We start from the raw sequence: 27,094 nt of genomic DNA, 5'->3' as shown, positions 1-27,094 counted from the left end.
ATTAAGGAGTCTCTAGCTGCTGGACTCATTAGACCCTCCTCCTCCCCAGCTGGGGCAGGGTTTTTCTTTGTAAAGAAGAAGGATGGGGGTCTAAGACCTTGTATTGACTACCGAGGGCTAAATGAAATTACAGTACGCAATCGTTATCCTCTGCCACTCATGTCCTCTGCCTTTGAACTCCTTCAGGGGGCCAGGATCTTTACGAAGTTGGATCTTCGTAATGCCTACCATTTGGTGCGGATCAGGGAAGGAGATGAGTGGAAGACGGCATTCAACACACCTTCAGGTCATTATGAATACCAAGTCATGCCATTTGGCTTAACCAACGCTCCCGCAGTTTTTCAGAACCTGGTTAACGATGTGTTAGGGGACATGATCAACCGCTTTGTTTTTGTTTATCTGGACGATATCCTGATATTTTCTCGTTCAGAGGTTGAGCATATCCAACATGTGCGCAAGGTTCTCCTACGCCTACTCCAAAACCAGCTATATGTTAAGGCTGAGAAGTGCGAATTCCATGCCACCACCACTTCTTTTTTGGGTCTGGTCATCGCTGAGGGCAGAGTTAAGATGGATCCTAAGAAAGTCCAGGCAGTGTTGGAATGGCCCAAACCCGAAAACCGTAAGCAATTGCAACGTTTTCTAGGATTCGCCAATTTCTATCGGCGCTTCATCAAGAATTACAGTAAAATCGCTTCGCCTCTACATGCCTTAACATCATCCAAACAGAGCTTTTCTTGGAACCAGAGAGCAGAATCTGCCTTCAAAGATCTAAAGAACCGCTTCACATCAGCTCCTGTGCTGGTTGTTCCTGACCCCAGTAGACAGTTCATTGTGGAAGTAGACGCTTCCGACACTGGGATCGGAGCAGTTCTATCCCAACGCAGTCTGGATAACAAGGTGCACCCTTGTGCCTTCTATTCCCGCCGTCTGTCCAATGCTGAAATGAACTACCATGTCGGGGAGAAGGAGTTATTGGCTATTAAAGAAGCATTAGAAGAATGGCGGCACTGGTTGGAGGGGGCCGAAATTCCTTTCGTTGTGTTTACTGACCACAAGAACCTGGAGTATTTAAGAACTGCCAAAAGGATGAACTCACGCCAAGCTCGCTGGGCCCTTTTCTTTAACCGGTTTACCTTCTCTTTGTCCTATAGACCAGGGTCTCGAAACGTGAAGGCTGATGCACTGTCCCGAAGGGATGAATGCCCCCTGAAGAAGGCCTTTCCTGAGTTTATACTGCCTACCTCTGCTCGACTCGCTGTTCTCAGTATCGACATAGAAGAGGAGGTAAGGTCGGCTAACCAGGACTCTCAATCTCCTTCTGCCTGCCCCGTAGGACGTCTCTACGTACCTGTAGATCTCAGAGCCAGGGTTATTCAATGGTTTCACACCTCACGTATGTTTTGCCATCCTGGACAGAGAAGAACACTCTCCATCATTGGACAGCGCTTTTGGTGGCCCAACATGAGGAAGGACATCAAAGAATATGTCTCTGCTTGTCCAGAATGTGCCCAGGTCAAAGTAACTACGTCCCCACCTGCTGGATTTCTGCAGCCTCTGTCCGTCCCTAGAAGGCCCTGGTCCCACATCTCCCTGGACTTCGTCACAGGACTTCCACCATCTGAGGGCAAGACAGTGATCCTTACGGTAGTAGACCGTTTTTCTAAAATGGTTCATTTTGTTGCTCTACCCAAGCTCCCCACGGCCAAGGAGACTGCTGAGGTCCTACTCAACAACGTCATTCATCTCCATGGCCTTCCCAGAGATATTGTCTCAGACCGGGGACCCCAATTCACTGCTAAGTTCTGGGCGGAGTTCTGCCGGTTGCTTGGAGTCTCTGTGAGTCTGTCCTCTGGTTTTCACCCACAATCCAATGGCCAATCAGAACGGCTCAACCAACAGTTGGAGACCGGCCTCCGTCTTCTCTGTAGCCGCGAGCCTGCATCTTGGTCCCGCAATCTGGTCTGGGTTGAGTATGCACATAATACGCTTCCTTCGTCTGCCACAGGGTTGTCCCCCTTCCAGGTGGTGTTTGGCTACCAGCCCCCTCTCTTTGCTTCCCAGGAGGGGGAGGTTTCTGTGCCATCTGCCCATGCGTCCGTTCGCAGATGTCAGCAGGCCTGGCGCAGGGCCCGGCAGACTCTCCTACGGACCGTGGAGACCTACCGCACCACCGCAAACCGACGGAGGATTCCTGCTCCCTCCTATCAAGTGGGTCAAAGGGTTTGGCTTTCTACCACTAACCTGCCTCTTCGTGTGGAGAACAGAAAACTGGCTCCACGGTTTGTTGGTCCCTTTCCCATCTCCAAAGTGGTCAATCCGGTGGCAGTTCGCCTGCGTCTACCCAGGACTCTCCGTATACACCCTACCTTCCACACTTCCATGGTGAAACCTGTCAAGACCAGCCCTCTTGTCCCTCCTGCTGAGGCCCCGCCACCGGCTCGATTCATTGATGGGGGTCCTGCTTATACAGTGAGGCGCCTGCTTCGTTCTCGCCGCCGTGGACGTGGCCTACAGTACCTAGTAGATTGGGAGGGTTATGGTCCTGAGGAACGTTCCTGGGTTCCTGCTCGGTTCATCCTTGACCCTGATCTTGTTGCCCAGTTTCATAGTGAGCATCCTGACCAGCCTGCCCGACCGTCAGGTGCCGGTCGTTGAGGGAGGGGTACTGTCATGACTGCCGCTGCCCCTCCCTCTCAGCGGCCGCTCATCAGGTCTGATTCTCCTCACCTGTACGCCTCAGTATTTAAGCCTGCCACGTAGTCTCAGTTATTGCCGGAACGTCTAGCCTTTTTGCCTGACTACCAGCCTCGTTGTTGTGATTTGAGCTGAAGTTCAAGTTATTAACCTTACGCCCTGTCAATGTTAACGCTCCAGGTCCTCAAGCCGAACAACTACTTACCTGTCACGCTTCCAGAGACCAAGCATTCTGCCTGCTCGTCAGCCGACGCTCTCACTCCGTGTCTTTCTCCACAAGACTGCTATTCCAAGTCGGATCCATCCCAAGAATCTCTCATTCCCGGCTCTGGCCTCTAGAGGACTTCTTCATTCAAGGTTTCCACGCTTCACCCCCCCTCTCGCTTCTCCCTAAGTGACTGTTTTTCGACTCTCCTCTCAGCCTGCTGGCGGCTCCCATCTCTTGCAACGCCCTCTGGTGCCTATTCCGAGTACTGCAAGCTCCAGCTCCCCAGTCTCCTCAGCCCAATAAATATTAAGTTACATTCCTGGGTCTGTCGTTTTTGGGTTGGTCCCCAAGATCCTTCCTGACAGTAATCTACAACCAACTGGGCACCACTGTAGTGGGAATTTCGAATTGGTTCTTCAAAACCTAATTTACCACTTCTCTAGTGGTAAATCAGAAAAGTGGTAAAAGTTTTAACATTTAAAGCAATCATTTTAGCTTTAGAATGGCAGACTGTAGTGAGTGAAGCCAATAGTTTGTTTCATTATTTATTGCATAAACACAAAATGGGTTCAGTATTTGTCTTCATAACCCATAGGGTGTTTTAAAGTCATTATAAGATTTTTAAAAAGTAAACAGTCACAAATAATAAGATTAACTCCATAGTACAACAAAAAAAGTAAACAAACACTTTTTCAAAATCAGACACAAATTCAAATATAAAATCCCATCAGTTCATCTTCCTCTGAGCTCCGTCCATTCTGTATGATCTTAGAAAAAATGACGATATAATTTCTGCTCCATTTACTTCCCATGCCAGAGCCAAGCGTTCTCATTCAGGGGCAAGTCCTCGCAGACCCGCCCTTACCTCCCATGCTGAGCCAATATTGTGCCTAAATCTCATGCTCCGTTTGCTATGGATGAGCCCTCCACAATTACACAGGCCGCATAATTATGATGGCACCTTGTGTCCATGCAGATCAACCTTTGAACAGCTGAATTGTTTACAACAGCAGAGAGCCAAATATAGATTATCAACCCTAGACCCCTTAGCACAGAGGAGGAGGGGGAACCACTTTTTAGCTTCAGCTCTGCACTAAACCAACTAACATACACTTGAAATGGGAAGAGCAGGCTCCTCATCCTTCATGTGGAAACAGTGTCTGAACAAACCAGTCAATGGTGGAAAGTCAAATAACAGGCATTTGAAAGCAGACGGCTAACCTTGATGGCTTGGAGAACTCTGGTCGGCCGACTGCTGGAAGCTTGGACGAATGAGATCAGCCTGTCTGTGGCTGGAGGACCGGTCTATATTGTCCTGCTGAGGTAAAGAGAGGCAAAAAGGGTAAGAGAAACATAAAGACCTGTTATGCAGACGGCTGAAAAGTCAACACTTTAGTTAAATTTGGCTCAAAATGTCAAACTTCTCTTTAATTTTTTTATTTAGACATTTCACCTGCAAAAACTGTGTTTTAAATGTCCAAACTTAAACTATGTAGCCAACCCTTTGCAAAAAGTAGTCCACTGAAAGTGTACTACAAGTACACAAGTATTCTTAGTCTTTAGTAAAAATTAGGCAATGTACTCGAAGTTTACTTTTTATAAACTAGTGGCTTCAAATGCTCCAATTTAATCTAAAGAAGTTTTCTGCTTTTTTACTACATGTAAATGGTCTATAGTATACTTATACTCAACTACACTTATTAAAACTTCAAGTGCTAATTTTTGCTAAAGGGGTGTTTAAATTAGAGAGCTAAAACGATGCAAGTCCTTTAAACATTAAAATATTTTAAAAAAAGCATTTTTTTTCCTCTTATATAGGGTATGCAAACATGACTTCATCACAAAAATAAAATTAAACATGATCTAGTCTAGTGTGCATTACTCAAGAAACTATTCCTCCACAGTGTCCTGACTTGACCATGTGAAACTCAATCCAGAGGGGGGGTTAGAACATTTTTATAAACTAGTTTAATGCATTTCTTGATCTTGCAGATTTTAAGGGGCAAACATGTTGAGCGGTATGTGAGTCTGTGTGTGTGCGTCCTGGACTTCTCCAGATCAGGAACTGAACGTACCGGAACAGACTAGCATGTTCGCACAAACATCACGATGTGCACGTGTGCGAGGGTGTGCAGAGCAGAGCTCCTCTGCTGCAGTAATGACAGTTGGTGCAGTTCCTTGTTCTGCCCCATTTAAGGCAATGGCAGACAATAAAGATATTAGGCTTTATTGCAAAAGTTTTTCCCCTTTGCAAAATTGCTTTTTTGCTCGACCAAAACATTAATGCATTTAAGAAAATCTGCCCAAAAAGAAGATTACACTCTTTGCTCATAACATGCAATTCACAGTATTTGTATGTTGCAAATTTTTTTTTTTAATCAAAGTGTCATTTTGAAGAATCAAAACACAAGTAAGTCAGTAAAAGTGAACCTTTTTTTTCTTGTTTTTCTTCTACAGATGGTAAAACGTGCAAAACACATCATGTGTGCCGAAATATTTGTTGGTAAACACTTTTTATTTTTTGATATACATATATCTTAGGAATTTGGTCAATTCCAACATATACTAGTTACATAAAAAGAAGATTTTGCAAATGCAGACTGTTTTAGTGTTCATTTGCATCAGTTTATGTAGCTTCGTGTTTTTGTTTTTACCAAATTCTTTCAGTGTTTTTTCTCTAGTTTGACCTTCGTTAGTCTTTCGTGGTTAAATTAATTGGTTAGTTTGTGTTCACTTAAAGGTTCAACATTTGACCTCTATGGATGGTATTTTAGTCTTTATTGACAGATTTTTAACATGCCAGGGGACATTATATCAGATTTTTGGTTGAATTTCTAAACCTTTTCCAAAACACAAGTCGGTGCCGGAACGACGTTTGACAATAGGCGTGTCTGAAGCAGTAATGCTGCTCTCTTTTAAAAGATAGATAAGATGAGATAATGATAAGTTCCCCCTTATTTCACAGATTTTACATTTATTTATATAAAAACACCTCTTTGACAAGACTTCTGCATTTTAGTTGACTAGTTAGTAATAGTTGCCACATGTTGATAGGGCAGTGAGGCTGATGCAGTCAGTCAATTGAAACAGGCGGCCTGCAACGTGAGCCAGCCTAAAAGAGGTTAGGCGTCATGATGGCTGTCAACACGCTGTCAATGTCATTTTAGAATCAAATGAAAAATGGGAAAGTCGTGCGTAAAGAAGGTTCATATTAAAAGCCAGAGCGAGACAAAGGTGTTCTTATATAAAGAGTTTTGCTGTTAGAAAACAAAACCATTTTTAGCATTTTACTACACACTGGTTGTTGCTTTTTTCAGCTTAAACATACTGAAATATACTGATGGAAAAGAAGAACATTTAGATTTAGAGATCTGATAAAGATTGTCCAGTCTGAAATACAGTTTGTTTATGAATGCATTATTACAACACATAAATATGTACATTATTGATTTGGTTTTGCAAAGTCATTTTAAATTGCAAAAAATAATACATACTTTCATTTTCAATCATTGCCCATCATCCTTTAAAGACCCACTTTTGGTGTTTTTAACATGTTCTTGTGGCCGTTCTTTTTCATGATGGAGGACATAAACATAACAAAAGTTAAGCTTAAAATTGCATTTCTGAAGATTTCTGTATTCCAACCATTGTGAATCAGGAGCAGACGACAAAAAATGCAGTTGGAAAAAGCTTGTAGGTGTGATGTACGACCTGCAACGGCAGGCCACAAGCTCACTGCTCCCCTCCATTAGGGTACAGCAAATTGTAGACAACTGGATCTGTGTCCATCTTCATTTTCCTCATCTGAGCTGGCATCTAACTGATAACTGGATGAGTGGATAGCTCCAACATTGCTCGCCACTTTTGTTGGAATGCAGGGCGGAGTACTCCAGTGCTGCAGAAACTATGACCTATAAAACGACACCTTTTAAGATTCTGCCTAAAAACAGCATAATCATAATTTAAAGAGCACTGGGAACGCTTTTACAACAGATCAAGAGTTAGACTGTAAAGGCTGATTACATCAGTGAATAGATGAGTGATCCACTTGGGTGCTTTAGACTTGACTGAAATAAAATCACTCTGAATTAACACAAAAAGGAACATTAGCTCTTAATTTCTAACAAGATGTAAGAAATTATTCATGCGTTTATTGTGCGAATAATTAAGTCCCCCTCCGATGTAACTTGTGGTTTTTTTGGGAGTTTTTGACATGTACATGTGGCATTTTTCTAATGAAAGAGACCTAATTTAATAAAAATCTTTTCGTTTTTAATTTCTGAGAATTTCTCCTTTTAGATCAGTGTCAATTAAGTGTCACAAAGACGCTCTTTTTGAATTAAAGAGTTTTTGTGATGTCACAAAGCACATGCGCATTGCACAAGCTCCCTGATCTGCCCTGTACAGCGTGTACAAACTCAGTTGTGAAAGAAGAGAAGATGGCCCATTCCTTCGTTTGACCGCACGTGTTTTAACCCTTGTGCTATCTTAGATGACCCCACCCTTGCATTGGCGTGTTATTCCCACCATGACAAAGGTGGATGAAGGTGGAAAGATTTCATGGACACCAGTGAGGTTCACAAGTCATTGAAGAAAAAAGGTTCAGCGCACTGTCTAGTGGGTCTAGATGTTAACGTTAAGGTGCCTCCAGGCACGTTAGCGTTGGGAGTGGGGTCATCTGGACCCCACAAGATAACACAAGGGCTAGAAAACGACAGGTTTTTTGGCTTCTTGTTAAAACCAGCATAATCTTAAAAGCCCAATAGGAATGGTTAGAAAATAGATCAAAAGTTGATTGTAGTGGAACTAAAAGGTTGAAAAATAAAGGGAAACCAACACCAGCCAATCATACCCTGAATTTCCAACTGTCTCTATAAAAGACTTGACTAATAAGCCTCTGTGTCTTACCCTCCACGTGTGACCTTCCTCCATGGCAGCACACTGGGTTGTCAATCACCCTCCCAATCCTCCCAGAGAAATCCATAGTGGGTCTAGATGACCCAACTCCCAATGTTAAAGTGCCTAGGATAGCACAAGGGTTACATGCACCCAAGGCTGGATTTTGATGTTGTCAAAAGTAAAGTTAGCAAATGTGTTCTCTGCATTTGTGTTCTCTCTCTGACTAAGTTTGAAGGCTTGTTGTCCCGCATTAACCAATTAGGGTAAAAATCAAAACAAAAAATAAAATCTGGGGACCTTTTTTATTATTGCCTCCATGAAAACAAGAAAAATATCATCAAGTTCATGAGGCCCGAGCAGGCTGGCTCCCCATCATGCAGTGGGTTTCTGTCTGCCGCCATCTCGCTTTCCGGGATCCGTTATAGTGATTGTGACTGCTCCAGCTCAATGAGCGATGCGACAGACTGTCCAGGGTGTATCCGCCTTCGCCCAACAGCAGCCAGGACGGGTGCTGTTGGGAAAAGGCTGGTCTTAAAGTAAAGACCCGCCAGCAGAAGCCCTCGACGGACATGGACGAATGACGAGCGTGAGAAACATTTATGAATTACGTAAATCACACATGTATCATGATGAATCTTATGTGGAAAATGTGCATGTTCACCGTATGACACGGCCTTTACAGCAACCGCTACCTTGGTCTGCCAGCATAAAGAGCCAACTTTTGTGGCTCAAAACCCCCTTAACAAGAGGGGTCAAAGCAGGAGTAAGGGTGAGCCAGCTCTTGACAAGGAGCATGCAAGAACCCTTTAAAATTCACAAAGTTGAAAGGAGGTTCAAACGAGAGTTGAGGGGTTGAAGGTTCAGCCTTTTAAAAGAGGTCAGCAAAAGGCCAGAGACAAGGTTAAAGCCCAGAAAGCGACTCAGACACGAGGACAAAAACAACAACTCAGATGCATGGCATTGCTGGGCCAGCAGAGGAGGTCAGACTCGGGCTAAAGACGTTTGACCTTGCTTCTAACCTTACTGAAAGCTTTAGCCTAACAAGGAGCAGCTGAATTTCATCTAAAGGGATTCTTCAGGCTCCTTGTTTATATCTTGATTGAATGCAACAACAGAGTTCAGCAAAGAGAAGCTGGCATTTTGTACCAACAAAAGGAAGATCCTTTTCTAATAAGTCTCCAGGTTCTGTGACTCATAAGCCAGATTGTATTTAAGAAAAAAAAAACATAATTTCTGTTGTTTTTCGAAAAAACAAAGAATTGATATGTGATAAATGTATCATTTATACTGCTGCTGTGGTTAAAAACGAATTAATGGCATCTCTTAATTTAACAGTCATACCATACCGGTTCAAAACTGTTCTTATTTTTTCTTTAAAATGGAGTAATGAGGAAATGCGGGAATCAATAAATGCATCATCCAGCCCTACAAATTAGCTTGTTATTCACCTCACTGTCATTCTTTTTAAAACAAAAAGACCCACTCTGATCATCTTTTGGGCCATTTTGTTTTAATCGTGATTCTGTCGTTTTCTAGGACATAGTTTCTGCAGAGCAGTGATAGTTCATTAGAAATTAACCTTAGAGATGTGGGCAGGACCGTTGGTGCGAAACAACCCCCCCCCCCCCCCCCCCCCCATTACCTTACCTGTTACTGAGAGCTCTACGTTTACACTTTATCCTGCTAGCTACCCTCACCCCCCCAACATAACATTATCGGAGCAACAGAAATGTCGGGCAATGTTGGAGCTATCCAGCTGTATAGTTCTGAACCAGATCCTAGCTCAGACAAGGAAAACATGGATCTAGTCATTTACAAGTGGATGCAAAGGAGCAGGGAGCTTGAGGCCCGCCCACCATATTTTCTACATAACAAACTCTCTTTATCTCTCTGCTCCCGATTCACAAGGATTTGAATAAAGAAATACTCAGGAATGCAATTTTAAGCTTAATTTTTTCCTCATTATCAGATATAGGCAAAAAGAGCATGTTAAAACAGCCAAAAAGTACATTTTCATCAGAGTGGGTCTTTAAATAATCCTATACCAAATTTCTATATAGAAAAAAATAATGAAAAAACTTTACTTACTGTACTCTGATGGACAATGCAACACATTTCACTACATAGTGTAGGGGTGGACTTATATGGTGTACTGAATATGTTAACTCCAGTTTTCCCTCTGCAAACTGGGAGTGTTGAGAAGCTGTCTGATGGATTAAATAATTTTTGAGGGCATTTATGTAGCAGTTCAACGTGCAATTGAGTCAAGTTTAACCTGAAATAAACAAACGAAGGCCAAAATTGTTTAAAATGTACTCCAAAGGTTCTAGATTCAATACCACCAAAAAATAAATAACATTGCGGCTGGGGGACCTGAAACAGAACACCAGTGGGGACCTTTCTGTGTGGAAGTTGCATGTTCCCCCCGTGCATACGTGGGTTTTCTCCAGGGACTCCGGCTTCCTCCCACCGTCCCAAAAAAATGCTTCATAGGTCAACCTGTTACTCTAAATTGACCCTAGGTGTGAATGTGAGTGTGCATGGGTGTGTGATTGGTGGCAACCTAACCAGGATGTCCCCTGCTTTCGCCCTCAAGTGGTTGGGATAAGCTCCAACAGCCCCCTGACCCCGAAAGGGACAAAACGGGTTTAGAAGATTAATGAATAAAGAAAATAAAAATTAGGTTTGCTGTAAATTTAGACACTGCAATCATTCACCAGCGATGATTTTGCAGCAAGCAAAGCTTTAGGGGTAAACCAACCCCTCCACTTTCCAATGAATATTATAGCTGCTTAACTGTGTTCTGCGGTGCCGCTGCAGCTTTATCAAAGATTTCGCAGTGAATGAATTTTCTCATTCAGCCAGTCAAGGTACGTGTGTTCTCGCCGAGTGCTTTGCAAACAGTCAGGTGAGTGTTTCGGTGCACGTGTACTGCTGGGCATTTGTGTGTGTACACAAGCAGAGATTGCCGGCCGTGTGCAGTTCCTTCAGCTTTTTCTCAAACATTCTGTGGACAAATAATTAAGGACAATGTTGTGATGAAAAGAGCGAAATGTTTAAGTCTCAACCAGATCAAATCTTTTAAAACACACGCAAAAGAAGAAGCTCCAAATGTCATAAGTAAGAGATCAAAAAGTGAAATCTTGCAACAATTCTCTTTTACGCAATCTTTTGACACAGAAATAAATCTGCACGGCAACATGTAAACCTTGCATCACTTTTTCCAAATGTTCCTAAACAAACACAAGAGACAAAAACCAGAGAGGCAGGAGGGAGTGTCAAAAATAAACGGCTCATCCGTTATCGTCTCATCAGCAGTCTTTCAATGCTCTCAGAGGAATTTCTCTGGAATGTTTTTGTGACATTATCAAGCTTCTTGATTAAAATAATCTGCAAGTCAATTAAATTGAATTTTTAAGTTTTTTTTGTTTATGTAGATATTTCTCCTTTTTTTTTGCACATTTTAAATTGCCTTTGCTACACAAATGCAAACTACTTCCAAAATATGAGCTTTGTGGTGTGAAAGTAGCAGGTCTGTTTCTGCTTGATCACACTGCGAGGCCACATACAATCCAACTTTCCGACAGTAATACTCTGCCAACAACTATTTTAAAATAACAGGCTGAAACCAAGCATGCCCCCATTCTTTCCATGTAAATCTATTTCTCCTTAAATACCAACATTTGCTGAACGTGGGTTCTCTAACTCCAATTCTTCTTTTCTTTCTGAAGATTACCCATGCCTTATTTACAATTTATGTCAATTGTTCAAATTTATTTCTGGTTACAAAGCTTTTAAAGCATTTTACACAATGTCTGATCAATCTTTCAGCTTAATTTTAATTAAATCAATTCGAGTCTTCTTCAAAGATTTCTTTCATAAAGTCTCTTAAGGCTGGTCAGAATGGTTGGTTTTATAAGAACAGCTTCAAAGACTAAAGTAGGTTCAAGTCAAACCACTTTCTAAAAATCAACAGTTCTTTGGATAGTTTAGTAGTAACTGTTAACCAAATTATTTTTACGTCTCCGAACTCAAAAGCTACAAATACGGATGTGACGTGCATTCAAGAACGCCATCAACTCAGGTTCTTGAATGTGCTTTTAACCCATGGTGTTCACACTGGAAAAGCAGGAGGGGCTTCTTCTTTATATTTTTCTTCTGTTTAATAGCACATGTCCACCACCCACAGTTGGAAGATGCTTGGTGCTAAATGTTGAAGCGGTGCAAATGCTGCAAGTCTTGTTCCAGACTGTTTGGTGTCACTTAAATTCCATTTGGGCACAAACCACAATGATTAGTTTCGCCTACATGATCAATTTCTAAACAGTTGGAACTTCATGAATTTAAAAGGGACGCCATCCATGCTTCTTTGCCAAATCCGACTTTGATTGGGATGTGAGAGTTTTGAATGCAGAAGCCTGAAGCGTTTGTTAATGCACATTTACATAGAGTTTTCGTTGGAAGTGGCAGCTTGAAGGCACATTGCCGAGGGCAATGTGAACAAAGCTTTACACTCAAAACATTGCACTTTTAAGATGTGTGTAGTAAAATCTCTCAAATATAGCAAGTTTATGGTAAGGAGAAACATCAATAGACTTCAAAAATCAGAAATCACTAACTGTAGTTTCAGTCAAAAGTTACCAAAGTTGCTGTTTTTCATGTGGACATAACACAAAGCAGTCATTTACCTGATAATTTGGATGATGCAGGAAATAATCTGGACATCTGGCCACAGCCATGTTTAGCGTTCCTCAGAACTTTTGGGCAATTTGTCTGGTTGGATCAGTTTCAGAATCCAATGGACAGTTCAGAGCCTGTGGATGAAGAAGACCACAAGGATGAAGGTTAGTGGAAAAGTACAACAGAAGGAAAAGGGAGGAGAAACTTGATGATGGAAGAAGAAACAGATGACAAGAGGAGAGGAAGTTGAGGTCCATGTTCTGCGGGGACAGATTTAGCACAGATCTCATCTTAACCCACATATAAACTCGGTAAGCAACACCAACGAGCGCCAGGGAAGGAACACGAGATGTTTAAAGAAATCTGAAAGGTCAAGCAAAGGGTGTTGGTGCAGTCACTAGAGCGGTGATAAAATATGTACCTTTATGTTAAAATCAAAGTAACCAAGCACAGTAAATTCTTCATGCTAACCAAAGTATACATGAGGGGGCAGCCGTGGTGCAGTAGAAGGGCGGTCGACCTCCGATTATAACATTGCGGGTTCGATTCCGCCTTGCCCGCCCATGTGTCGAAGAGTCCTTGGGCAAGACACTGAACCCCACCTTGCCTTTGGTGGAAGGTTGGCGCCAGTGTTCAGCAGCAGAGCCGCCACCAGGGAGTGAATGTGTGTGTGAATGGGTCTGTGACTGTAAAGCGCTTTTGGCGTTCGAAGAAGGTAGAAAAGCGCTATATAAGTGTACGCTTTTTACCATCACCATTTACCAAAGTGTCCATTGAAGGGATTTTCGATTCTGGGGACCCCTAAAAAAAATAAGAGGCAATTTCTGTTTGAACCAGCAGTTAAAGTTCACCCTACCTCCGTTTACACTCAATAACTAAGCCGTTTAGTAAGCTGCTAGGTGTCATGACTGCATTAGATGTTTCACCTACTAAGATCTAAATATGTTCCTCTGTTCTTAGAAAGTCAACTTTCGTTGGTCAAAATACCCAGAAATTCAAAGCAGTATCCTACTAACCTCTTGGCACCAAGGCCGCTAAACAAAAACCTGTAAAGACTCACCAAAAAATACCTGCAGGCACGTATCCAGCCCTGAAGATAGACATCGGCGTATATTTAGAGGCGCACGGCTCGAACCCATAAATGTGAAGGTCTTTTATGCAGCAGTTCACGACCCCGAGTTTGCATTTTAAAAATATGAACTGCCGTTTCACAGACAGCTAATATTATCCCATGCTTGTGTTGGCGGTTGTAAGTAGGCTGCACTTTTGCCAACGCAGTGTTTACATTCTATGTGTACATTTGCTTCAGTACGAATATGTGCACAGCAGGCAAGTGAGTTGGGTCATGTTTATGTATAGTATTCTCCACACTGGTGGTTGTGCATAGGTGTGCGCATTTTTGAAATGTTCAACATTTCTGATTAGCTAAAATTGTCCATGCTGCTGTCAACAGCTGACAGATGGACACAGATCACTTCGCTGTCAGTGGTCAGCCGTCACCACTCTGTTGTAGAGCAAAACCTAAAATATTTCCTGGTCTTAGAGTGAGAAAATAACAAAATCTGGATAATGGAAGTGGTGGAAGTGGAAGCAAATGTTTTAGAGCAATACAGTGTTTTCTCATTTATCGCTGAGGATTGGTTCTATAAATAGCCCACGGTATGTGAAATCCGCAAAGTAGGATTATAGATGTTTTCATCTGTAAAACTCCCCAGTACACATTTTATCCACTTTTATCAGACTGACATGAACATTTTCACAGTTTTATCTCTTGATTAATCTTTTAAAGTTCAAACCTTTACAAAAAAACAAGTCCAGGATGAAAAGAAAGATCTGATCGCCATGAAGATTTATGTAAATGTGACAGACTGCACGTGCAGTCTCAGGACACAGCACGATAGAGATTGACGGACAAGATCAACAGCCAACAAAAACGCAAAACACTGTTGAAATGAAAAAAAGGCCGCAAAACAGCGAGTCCACAAACGGTAAGCCGCAATATAGTGAGGTAACGCTGTATAGCCCATCGGGGAAGCGAAAACAGTTTGCTGTGATCTGTTGTCAAATGTGCAGTTTTCAATAGCAGGCTTTACAGAATTCATTTTTAAAAGGGGACCTAAAGTCAGAATAACATTGACCACGACCACACGTGGGCCAGACTTTGGACAAACCTTATTCTTAAGTTATAATCATACTGGAAAAATCTGTTCCGGATCGAGTTCTGAACCTTGCGTTTGGTCTTTATTCAGACTGCCATCAAGCGGACTTTCCTGACCATAACCCGGTCATTTTCGCGGAATGGGAGGGGCTGGTGCTCAGAGAACAGAATGTTAGAAGAATGCTCAGAATGGCGTGAATGGATCAAAATACTTATTTGGAGTTTGTTTTTCGTGAGGAACTAACATTAATATCCATTTAAAGGCTTAAAAAAAAGTTTAAATTTGATCTTGCCCGTTTCTTTTATCCTCATTTTTACATTTAGTGAATGCTCAGAGGAGTTTCACGACCGTAAATGCAGTTTAGACAAAGAGTTTGGCCCTACAATTCCCAGTACGGTGAAAACGTCGTAATGAGTGTGCGCTTCTGTCTCAGCCCATGTGTGTGGCCTGTCAGGTTGGCAAGCACGGATAACTTGCCATTTAACACATTATTTACAGATACACAGTTCACAACAAAAAAAAAGCACATGGACATTGTCCTGGACCCTCCGAGCAGCCCCTCATTAAGCACCACAGACTTGCTGACTATACGCCGCCAAACGGTACACCTCCTGCAGTCAGGAGGTTGTGCAAGAGTCAGTCAAGCGTTGGACTGTGGAGAAAAAGAGGTTGTATTGAAGCCTCCCTATTAAACTACTTCTCAAAATTTGGAGGGATTACTAGTTAAAAGTATCACGGAATTAAGCGTTAAACTGTTTGGTGATTTCACCAAAACAACAAAAGAATAAAAAACTGATGTCTTAACCATCCAATCACAGCTCAGTTAAGCACTCCAATATTCCACAACAAAGCAATGAATTTAGATTTTTGTTGATTTGGCACAATTGAAGTTGTGCCAAGTTGTGGAATGATTTGACCCCCGAGGCCCGCTAACTAACCTAAGCATCTAAAACTATAAAAGTGCAATTATCATGAAAGACAATAAGGGACTTTAGGGTGCAATTCCTGAACCTCAAGGTATTTTTATAAACATTTTTTCAATTAGATAGCTTGTGAGATGGTAGCCGAAACAATTGCTCGTATTTTCTTGCTCTGATGTTGTTGTTCAGCTTTCACTGATTCACACAGGTGCTTTGGCAGAGATTTTACGCCGGATGCCCTCCCTGACACAACCCTGTATTTTATCTGGGCCGGGGACCGACTACCATAAAGAATCTTGCCTAAAGACCCAGATTGGATGACGCTCATCGCACCCCCTGGGAATCGAACACCGATTTCCTATGTACCAGTCCTGAACTTAACCAACTAAAAAATGCAAAACCCTTTAGTCTCTGGATAGGTTGCAGAAGATGAAAGGACTTTCAAACTCAGCTTTACTCTTTAATTTTCAAACATGGTGAGCTGATGCCTGAACTTTCATGTATTTTGTTGAAAGGCAGGAAGTCTTCAACAGAAAAGGAAAAATAATCCACTGGATTTTCAGAATAAATTAGCAAATTTACCTGAATTACCCCCAACGGATAATCCGTTGGGGGTAATTCAGGTAAACACGCTTGGATTGCAGTTGCAGCAGCCAAATTGATTATTGATTAAAGTATCATAGAAGGGAAGTTGGGGACTTGTTTAAAACAGTGAACCCACAATCCAACTGTGTAGAAAAGTAGAAAACAATCACTTTTAAATGTCATATTGGACATTAGTAAAGAAGATGTGAGGTTTGAAGCTAAAGCTGTTTTTTAATTTTTATATATTTACATTGGGAAAAAGCATCTAAAACCATTGCAGTCTATAGTGGACTCGTCCTAAACTTAGATGTGTTTTTCTCTATTTGTACCCGATAGAATATAGAGCCCGGTATTATACAACTCTGAATTCAAGGGAAGATGTCTTTATCACCAAGACAATTATCTAGTTGGGACTATCCTTTCCTCGACAGTAAACTTCATTTACTTATGAAAGGATAGAGTATATAGAAAGCGAACAACAAAGACGGACGGCAGAATCTGCACAAAGCTTGTTGACCTCCAGTTCACCCACAGATAACCAATACACTAGACCGATAATCTCCAATGTCCCCTATAGGCTTAAAGTTGCACTGAAATAATTTTCTGGAGTCTTCTCCACCCAAAAATGGACCACAGGGTGGGAGTTTTGTTGAGTGTATCCACCAGTCAATAAAGGAAACACAGCCCTAATAATGCACAAATTTGACCTCAAGTAAAATCAAACCAGCTCACTTAAAGAAGATGAAGTATTTTTTGGACTTCAAACATTTGGAAATTACCCCCTTTTGAAACCAGTCTCAAGTGGTCATTTGAGGAACTGCAACCGTTAATATTTCCCGTTTTAATTCAAACATGAAAATACAACGAATGGGGCATGGCTCCATCAAATGTTTGGAAGCTTTAACCAAGCAAAGAAAAAAGTAAACCTACATATTCTCTTAAAAGCGTAGAAGGCCACCACAATCAACCAGGCCAAAGGTTAAGGTCCTGATTTGTGCTTACATGTCAGGGGTTCAGCTTTAACATCCCAGCGTGGTAAATCCTGAATAGATGCCAAAAGTTTGGCTTTGGATCAGCGGGCCACCGTGGCTATTTAAATTATTTCCCCAAACTGCTCTTCTTTGGTAGATGTAAACTAGAGGCTCATAATCTCACTAAGTAAAGGGCAAATGGGAAATAAACAGAAGATTATGTGGACTAAGTATATTTGCCCCCTTGTTAACCAATTTCTTTAAACCTGCTTTTACAGCCTCTCCTAACAGAATAACTGAGTAATGCAGTTATTTGAAGTAGGCAAAAAAAAACACATTATATTGTCTGGTAGAAACAGTTTTACCTTTCTTCTTCTAAACTCACCCTTTCATAAACCAAAGCCACGCTCCGCTCAGCTGTGTCAACTGCTCTCCCTGACGTTTTGAAACACGTTTGCCTCAGTCAGCTTGAATTCAGATGATCGGGCCAGACACAGTTTAATGCAAAGCTGTTGAGTTGTGCTCAGTCATCTTTGGAACGCGGAGAGCACATTCCTTCCATATAGGCCTCCCAGTGAAAACACACACGCAGCGCTGCGAAGGCCGACCCCATGAAACCGTGTGCACGGATTTACAGAGCGGCCTGAGCACAAAATAGGCGGTTACGGGAAAGTTAAGAAAGGCAGATTAAGGGAAGGCACTCACATGGACACACACACAAATACAAACGCATACGCAGAGCTTGTAAGCTCTCTTAAAGAGTACCACAAGGTCAAAAGAGGACTTAAAGCCTCAGAGGTCAGTTAGTGAGTTAGTGTCCTGACTTCGTTTAAAAGGATAAAACTAAAGCTTCCAATATGACTTCTCCGTGTGCGGTTTTGTGAGTGCATGTGTATGAATTGGTGCTATTCAAACCACCTTTTGGTTTAGGGGACCAAAAAGGTTTCATCAAGATATCAATTATAGACAAATCAGCGCGCTTTCTTTTTAATCCCACTTGTGTTATTTTTTTTTCTGATCACATGGGACGGTGAGCTGTGGACTAATGTATGTTAACATATGTGTTATAGGATAGCTGATGTTGCTGACCAAGAACAAAAAGTGATGGAAATTCATGCTAGCCATATGTCGTACATATTTGAAGTTAAAGTCAAAGTTCCATTAGCTGTCACGCACCTCGGTGTGTGGAAATTTGTTCTCTGCGCTTAGGAACCATTTGGTGTATTAACACCAACCGTTATCCTAACTTTAACCCTTCCTAGGGGTCCGTGCGGCCAAGAAAAAAATGTCACACTTACCCCTTCGTATTTAGAAAATTACGTGCAAATAGTCACTTTTTCTTCTGGTGAAAATAGAACTTTTTGGTCAATATTTTTTGGAATGCTCAGAAGTTTTCCTACTGTTTTTTGAGGTGTTTAATTAGATTTAGACTTTTTTTGTTGTTGTTGTAAATATTCGAGATTGAAAATAATCCCCCTTGTTGGTGTAAAAGTAAAGGTTGGAAGTCTTTTATAATAGGAAGACTTTATAAAGCCACTTTTTAAACTGTATTTGGATATTTTACTGCGTCACAACATCACACATTTAATTTTTTTTTTTAAACTCAAAACGTAACTTTTTATAGTAATTATTAGGTTACATTAAGAATAGATTACTTCGATTAATTATTAACAGGTACAGGTCACAACTAATTAATTACTCAAAAATTACTCCTATGATAGCACTTAAAAAGTAGCACAAAACACAGGTTTCTGCTTGATAACTTTTCACTGTATCTTCATTACCAACCATCAAATACTATAAGAGTTGTTTTCTTTGGCTGATTTGCTGTGTGAACAGTGTTTGCCAAAAATCCAAACAACACAAACAGCTTCTTCTGGTCTGTTAATTTGTATCCGCACATCTCTTTTTTTAGCCACTTCCCCTTATTGTCTGCACTTGCAACAAACTTTGGACACAGCTGACTTGGAACAGTCAACATATTTTGACACACTGTGTGTTGAATTACTTCCATCCTGCTTTCCATTGTTTCAGCTGACAGCTCTCTGGCCCGGACATGTTTCCTGTCAATCAGCCAGGTGCAACCGTTGATTAGATTTGCAAGAGCTTTATTTTAACTGAAAACTGGCGTAGATAAACAGACGAATATGGGTATTTTTTCCCCTTATATTCTCCAATGATCAGGTGGGATGATGATTAAATGGAACAATGTTGAATTTTCTTTTATAAAACATGTTTGGTTGTTAAACTGTTGTGTGCATCAGTTCAAATTAAACAGATAAATGACTATCCTCACACAATAACTGCACACTCCTAGCCTTCAAGTAAAAATTCCCACTTTGGGTAACTATTATCTTGGTCAAACACTCATTCAGTTTTATGTTATATTTGCATCATCTGAAACCAATAAGTTCTCTTGGTTACCACCTTTCCACTTTCAATACCTGCATCTTATTAGGTGGAGTTTCTTGAGCAAACTGGAGCCATTCACATCCACCCTTAAGGACAATGGAGAATCTCCGGTTAAACCTATTCTTTATTAGAATTAATGCAGACTTCTTTACTTTACTCAAATAGACCGAATTAGGTGCAAAAAGAGATGGTTATGTGTGGAGGATGCATCTGGAACCTAATACTGCATCATTCATAACATTGCTTATTACAATTAGGAGAAGGGGGGCCACGTCTTGGTCTCCTTGTGCCGGTCCCCAGCCCAGATCTGGTGTACAAAAACTCTGTCAAAACCTCCTGTGCAAATCCAGGACAGCTGATTCGCTGTGGCGAACCCTGAAGAGATAAGCTAAAAGGTGAGCATCCAACAAGTAGTATTAGTAGTAGTACTAGAACCATTTTTAGAACAAAACCTACTAATATAACAACCTGGTGCATTCAATTCAAGGCTTCATTTCCTCTACACTTGAGTGATATTACATAAAAATTACATCAGTATTTTCTAAATCTTTAAATATATATTGGCAACATAGAAAAAACACTCCCCCGTACTTACAGGAAGTAGCTTCAATGTTATTTTTTCCCCAGATGACATTGCAGCTCAATAGACCAAAATATGAATTTTCATAATAAGACAAAATTTAACATAAGGTGTTGTTCTCACTTGACTTTCTAGATACGTTTCTCACACCGTGCAACATTGTGTTTTTAATATTGCAATAAAAAAACTTGTTCATCATAGAGAAATATATACTTTTGCAGCTGCAATCCATAAACCCTCTTTGTAGTCACCCTGTGGGTTTTTGCACAATCCCTTCAGCAGGATAAAACTTGACTAACTTAATTGAGGTCGGAAAAAAAAACTTTTATGTCAGTTTTTTCACCAAATCATAATGTAACATTTTTACCTTGGGCTATGGTGTTGTGTGCATAACAGGTTCATGACGTAAGGTGACCAATGGACTTCTGGGTATGTGAATGAAAAAGGGCAGAATACAGCAGCGGTCATCTACACCCATTTGTGTCTCTGAGCTCCTTATTTTACACATGAAACTCTGCATTACCGACACCGAACCACGGAAAGCCGCTAAACTAACAATAATTTGGGTTTGAGTTATCAAAACTTTCAGAATTTCTTTGTTTTTTGAAACCTATCCGGAAATAAAGCTTCACAAAATGCTCCACATATTTCATCTTAAAGCAAGGCTCAGATAAACAGACAACTTTGGTGTTTTTTCTCGTAAATGTGTGAATTTTTTATCGTAAATGTTTTGTCTTTTTTTACAAAAATGAATGACTTTTTTTCTCGTAAATGTATGACTTTTTCCTCATGAATTTACGTGTTTTAAATTTATAAAGGTACAACTTTAAAACACGTACATTTACAAGAAAAAGGCATGAATTCAGCCTATTTAAATATCTGATTTTTATCCTTGTAATTTAACAGTTACTTTTACAGTTACAGACTTTTTTTTCTAGTAAATTTAGGACTTTAAAGTCGTAATTTAATGATAAGCATTCCAAAAATTACTGCACTTTTAGAAGTTGGCATTCACACCAGGTTACAGATGTACAAACATTAAACAAAATTTATTTTTAGGGTTTTTAATTTTTACATTTTTGCTGATACTTTGTGCAAGAATTCTTAAAAAAACAACAACAACAACACAAAGGCACAACTGTGATTGCATAACTGTTCTCTGGGTTAACACATTGGAAAGCTGGCTTGACGTGGTTAAAAGGATCTTGAGTTTAATCTCTGAGTGTGACCACTGGAATGTAGTTGGTTTTCTGTGTTTTGGACTGTTTCTTTGTTTGTTTGTTTTACTGAAAATAAGATTTCTCAAAAGGAATAGTACAAAACACTTAAATGTATTGCTGAAAAAGCACCATCGTTTAGTAGGCATGAATGACTTCGTCATGTGGCAACAGCATGGCGGAGCTACAAAACATGGTGCAAATGAAAAGGGTCCTTAAAAAAAAAGTTAAAATATATTGAATTATATGTTAAAAATCTGCTGAGCTAACTGGAGGTAATGCCAAAACTTTGCACAATCACAGAGCATGACGATGTTAAAATAAACTATAGCTGTTAGTTTCACCTAAAAGCTATTGCGACAGCTTACAAGCCACAACAAACCACTTTGTTTTTTCTGAATGATTTCCAAGATGCTTCTCTGCACACTATAAAAAGGTAGGTAGGTTCTCCATGTTGATATGTTTTGATCAAAATCCCCCATTTTAGTATTTTAAAGACTTCCCCGCCAACAAAAAAAAGGTGTTTTTGGTGTTTTTAACATGTTCTTGTAGCATTTTCCTTATGACGAAGGACATGGATCAAATAATTTAAGATTGAAAACTACATTTCTGCATATTTCTTTATTCAAAGTGTGCTGGAGCAGGAGTAGATAAAAAAAAAACGTTTTTGTTTTTTTAATGCATCCATTTGCAGATCCATGCATGTCTTTGTTTTGCTCGTCTGAGCTGCCATCTGGCTCAAAAATGGACGGCTGGATAGCTCCAATACAACAGTTACAGTAGGGCAAGAATCTACTACCTATTATTAGCATGTTCTTGGTAATCCCATTTTTTTCCACCATATTTTTTGCTGTAGCGCAAGTTATTCAAGTTATAAACTGACCAATCAGATGTCTCAACAAAAATAGGTGGCATCGTGTCTAGCGTTCAAAGCGTTTGACAGATTCTCCTGAGCCTGTTTGAGTGAAAAGGGTGTGGCCTTCGAACTTGGTCACTGGATAGGGCAGTTGCCACTGAAACGTAGACTAAGACCGACACGGACCAATCATAGCTTACTGAGGATGTTTGGTTCCAACATGGCAAGGACGTATCGTTGGAAAAGGCCGACTGAATTGACTTCATTTGGTTGGAACTTTTTTTATGCCATTTCAAAACAATGGCTGCTTTAAACGAGTCTGCAAAGCTTAAGAATGAATTACATTTAAATTTTTGGCGACTTCTTTGGCAAATTCTGTTCTTGAGCAGTCTGATAAAGATATTCTGCTCCAGTACTGCAATGCAATGTGAACAAGTGATGGTGTCTTGATCATTCTGGGAACTTGGATAAGACACACCATAATTAAGGAAAGGTTTAAGCTCTCCAATTACTTTGTAACGCGATGATGATGAAGATATGTACTTATTCATATAATATGGTATTTATCAACCCAAACTAAGGCATTAAGAAGGTGAGACAAAAATATTAAAGTCTAGCTCCCTAAATCTGAAGACCCAAAATTCACTATACCACATCTGCCAAACTCAGGTGAGCACTCCCGCCCTCTGCCCTCCACTGTAACACACCAGCTATTGTGCCACCTCTCCCCTCCGAAACCCTTACCAGGCCAGAACCCACCCACCCCCTCCCTCCCTTCCCCTCACCCTGCTGTGCATCAATCCAGAACATAAACACACTCTTAGAGCCTGAACCAGCACAGCTGCCAACTCAGGGTCTGCTCACTTGTGAAGAATCCATTGCAGTAAATGTACTGACTATCCCCCAAGCCCAGGAGAGAGGGAATTCAATTATTCCAATGTATATGTTTACATATGCCAGACACCTGAAGGGGTCATATTTAGATTGACCATGCTTCCTTCAAGGGCCAACTTCCCCTAATGTGCTACATGTCCTGGTGGAGGGTCAAGCTAGAGTCCTCTTCTTACTTTTGCACATTTTTAACATCCCAGGTCTTTAAAAGTTTATTTATTAAAATGTACATTACTGTAACAACACCTTAATGCCCAGAATTTAATTTATTTTAAATATTTGACTTTTTTTTGTCCAGTATTGTTCCAGCAAAAATAATCCAAGTTTAGGCGCTCTTACATGAAATGGTCATAGGTTTCATTTGTTTCCGCAGCAATGCAAATCCAAAAAGCAGAAAAAGGGGGTTGAACAGAGCATCTCTGTATTCTGTTTTAATCAGCAGATTAGATGGTAGTCACTCCACACTGGATGTGCTTGTTGCACATGTTGATTAGTCATTAATTGGCAGCTTTCATTATTTGGGAGCAGCAGCGTAAAGTGGGACTATAAGAGAGGGCCTGATGTCATGCCAGGGGAGGCTGAATAGCACCGGTTTATGAGAGAAAGGCCTTTAGGAAAAGTGGACAGTCCCTAATTGGATGAGGATTTCATTCGGCTTCTCGGGAGACCCGGTCTTATGCAATGCTGTAGATGAATGGAAGAGGCATGGGACCAGTGATGCTTGTGTACATGTTGGCTGCAGTGATGGTCTCTGGGTGCCATTCTGAACGGATTCCCCTTCTTCTGACACTAACCTACTGGCAAGTGGTAATACTTAACATCTGTAAGTAACTGATGCTGTGCAATAAAAACACACCAAAACAAAAAAAATACAACTCATAACGGATTTTGTAACTGAAACATTTCACCTGAGAAAAGCTGGTTTAGTGATCTACATAAACCCAGCGTGTCCAAAGTCCGGCCCATTCAAATTTCTACTGGCCCGCAAATTCGTGTCATAAAATCAATAGTATGCTGCCCCAAGCACTACTTTCTAGGACCTGTCAGTATGACTTCTGGATCATGATTGGCTAAATTACGTTATAAGTCGTTGTAGACCTGCGGCAACAACCTGTGGCTACTTGACGGCAAAGGTAGAGTGGTTGATCTCTGATCGGAAGATCACAGCTTCATGCCCGCCCATGTGTCAAAGTGTCCTTGGGCAAGACACTGAACCCCGCATTGCTTCTGTTTGTTATAGGTTGGTGCCAGTGTTAGCCAGCAGAGCCGCCATCAGGGTGTAAATGGACTGTAAAGCGCTTTGAGCCTTCTAAAAAGGTAGCAAAGCGCTATATTATTATACCCCATTTACCATTTAAATATGAAATTCTCAGTAATTTTGGTAAAAATTTATTCCGTTCTATTTCTGTTCAATGTGAAGAAAAAACAAGCGTCCCATCGCAAAAATAAATTCCATTAAAGAGTTTACATTTAAAGTTACTATAAGGCTAATGCAGGTTGATTGTTTGGCCCCAACAAATTTTCACTTCACAAAGTCTGGCCCCTCTTTGCAAAAAGTTTGGACAACCCTGAAATAAACACTAACGGGTTTGACTTAAGGAACCTAAGGAACGCTAACAAACTTCGCACATGGAAAAAACAAAACAAACAAATTAACTGGGACTTATCTTAAGTCGTACGAGTCTGTAAATTCCAAAGCACACTCCATAAAGCTCTAATCGCCTTTCAAAGTTTGAAAAACACTAGAAATACCAGAAGAAATTAAACTCTTCACAGCATAACATGAATGTATGTTAACAAAAAAAAAACACAAAGGAGCAGAAGCTAGAAGGCAGTATGTGGATTTATATTTAAAAAAAAATTTAAAAAACAGAAGGAAAGCCTTTTGGTTTTTTACTGTACGGTACATTTACCAAAGCAGACTAACCGTGGTTTGTTTTTGATATAACATCGCAGGATGAGATAACAACAGAAGGCAGACCGACATAAAAAAAAGGATAACTGGCAAAAGGCAGAGACGACGATAAGATGGACGAGAAGGTGAGGATGAGCTAAAAAACTAGAAAAGGGAGGTAACTACAACAATCAACTTAAATTCCCCTTAAAATAACAATACGACCTGTACCTGCATGAACCTATGCTCCCACACGTTTTTACAGGCAGAATAAAGACAACATTCTTGCTTCTTATGCAGGCCATTAGTCCAACACCATGAAATTCAACACCGTTATATAAACAAGCAAGAATTGTAACATTTAGAGTCAAAATCAGAAAGTGATGAGTCTAAACTCCTGACAGGTGATTTATATCACACCAGTTAACCCCTGACAGAATAAAATGTGGTGATGTATTGCCAAAAAAGAAGAAAATTCTTTAATCAAAAAATGTTGAACCATGCCAGTTGATCCTCGAGTGACGTGAGGAATAAGCTGTTAAAAGGAATTAGTGACCCTCTTTTTTTGTTGTAAGAAAACAAACCAAATTGTAAAACAAAATGAAGGCCTGGTGAAATTAAGTACTAACTTTGGCACCACATGCACGCAGCAACGTTGTTTTTAGTCCTCTTTGTGTGCAATGTTTGCAGAATATCATATTAAGAGAAACTTAAACAACTTCAGCATCAAAACCAACTTAAATCCAAAGGATTATTCAGGCAAAAATGTTGCAAGAGATTTAGCAAAGTTTCATAACTTATGGCATAGAGAAAACAGTTTACAAGCACATGTGACATCATGGGATGGAGATAATGCGAAGTGTTAATAAAAGGAAAAAATGATTTTTGGAAAACATTTTCCAACTAATATTTGTTAAAAGATGGAGTTATGTTTTATCAAATGTTTTTGCATTTCATATCATTAGAATCCATGTCCTTGAGTGTTTGGCCCACTTGGCTTGGTTTCACTAAGAAAGAAGTCGGAATCTGAATTCTTCCCCTACCTTTATGGCTTCTCCCTATCCCTCCAATTGTAAGGGGATTTTGAGGGGTAGGGTCATCTAAAAGATTTTTTAAGGGCTGGCAGTGGAGGGGTGCCGAGCCCTCAGCCATGAGGGTGTTCTGCATCGCTCTGTGCCGCATAGGAAGGGCGCTTTTCTTACGTGGGTGCGCTGTGATGCACAGGAGTTTACATTTAAATGTAAGTGATGACTTTTTGTTTTAGCATGACCTTTTTTAAGTTATAAAACCGATGTTTTTGTTTATTTCCAAGCACTAGCAGCTCCGCGCTGACGTAGCTGACCCTATTAATGACATCATCGAGTGGGAGTAACATCCGAATTCAAGGATACTTTTTTTCTATAAATCTCCGTTTGGAGGGTTAAATGTAGGCGTAGGGGAAGAATTCGGATTTGGACAAACTATTGCGTTACAATCTCCATCAGACCATATCAACATTAAAATGGGGGTAAACAGTAAAAATCATTTATAAAGAAAGCTAGTGCTGTAATCATGTACGCATTCATCAGTCTTTAGTCTCTGGACTTACCTTCTGCCTCCTTTTGTAAGATTTGTGAAATGTACCTATGTCATAAACTGATAGATGTGATTAACAGAGCATGGGTTGATCCTTGACTGGATGATCTGTGTTGTGTCTGGTCAATGCTCCAGAGCAAGAACACTATCTCTATTTTTGTGGCATTAAAAAAAAACAGATTAAAACTTTCACTGACTGCAGGATAGCTTCTTGTATTATCCGAGGTTCATAAGGATACCACTTCAACTTTGTTCTGTTTTTTAAAATTAAAATAATAAAACTTGTGTCCCTCTCGTTGCCTTTGCTTGCCTCGGTCCTTGACACATCAAACATGTGACTACAAAGATTTGGTCTGTTATATTTGTATGCGTTTGTCAAGTTATCCTAGTTTGCCCAAATGCTTGTGCGCTGCATATCTGTGGAGGTTTAAGTTTGATTAAATAATATTACTGCATAACCTTCGCTGCCTGACTCAGAAATCTAAACTTAATATGAAACACACAAAGCACAGCACAAAAAAACAAAAGCATGCAGTGCACCAAATAGACT

At 40.5% G+C, this 27,094-nt stretch overlaps 1 protein-coding gene across 4 annotated transcripts in view; it reads right to left on the bottom strand.

Moving 5' to 3' along the window:
* grb10 (growth factor receptor bound protein 10) overlaps positions 1–27,094 on the bottom strand; it is a 96,361-nt gene that overhangs the window by 61,781 nt on the left and 7,486 nt on the right. For 2 of the 4 annotated variants that reach the window (XM_011485039.3, XM_011485038.3), the window contains exons 2-3: positions 12,493–12,618; positions 4,127–4,223 (exon numbers count right to left, since the gene is read on the bottom strand). In XM_011485039.3, coding sequence (XP_011483341.1) covers positions 4,127–4,223; positions 12,493–12,543 — 148 coding nt within the window. In that variant the 5' untranslated portion in view covers positions 12,544–12,618. The remainder of the gene's footprint in view (positions 1–4,126; positions 4,224–12,492; positions 12,619–27,094) is intronic. The other 2 variants (XM_011485040.3, XM_020710042.2) reach the window with 2 other exon arrangements.

Source organism: Oryzias latipes, chromosome 16, assembly GCF_002234675.1.
Source record: "Oryzias latipes chromosome 16, ASM223467v1".
Lineage (NCBI taxonomy): Eukaryota > Metazoa > Chordata > Actinopteri > Beloniformes > Adrianichthyidae > Oryzias > Oryzias latipes.
The sequence above is the reverse complement of the archived record's forward strand: the minus strand, read 5'-3'. Positions and strand labels throughout refer to the sequence as shown.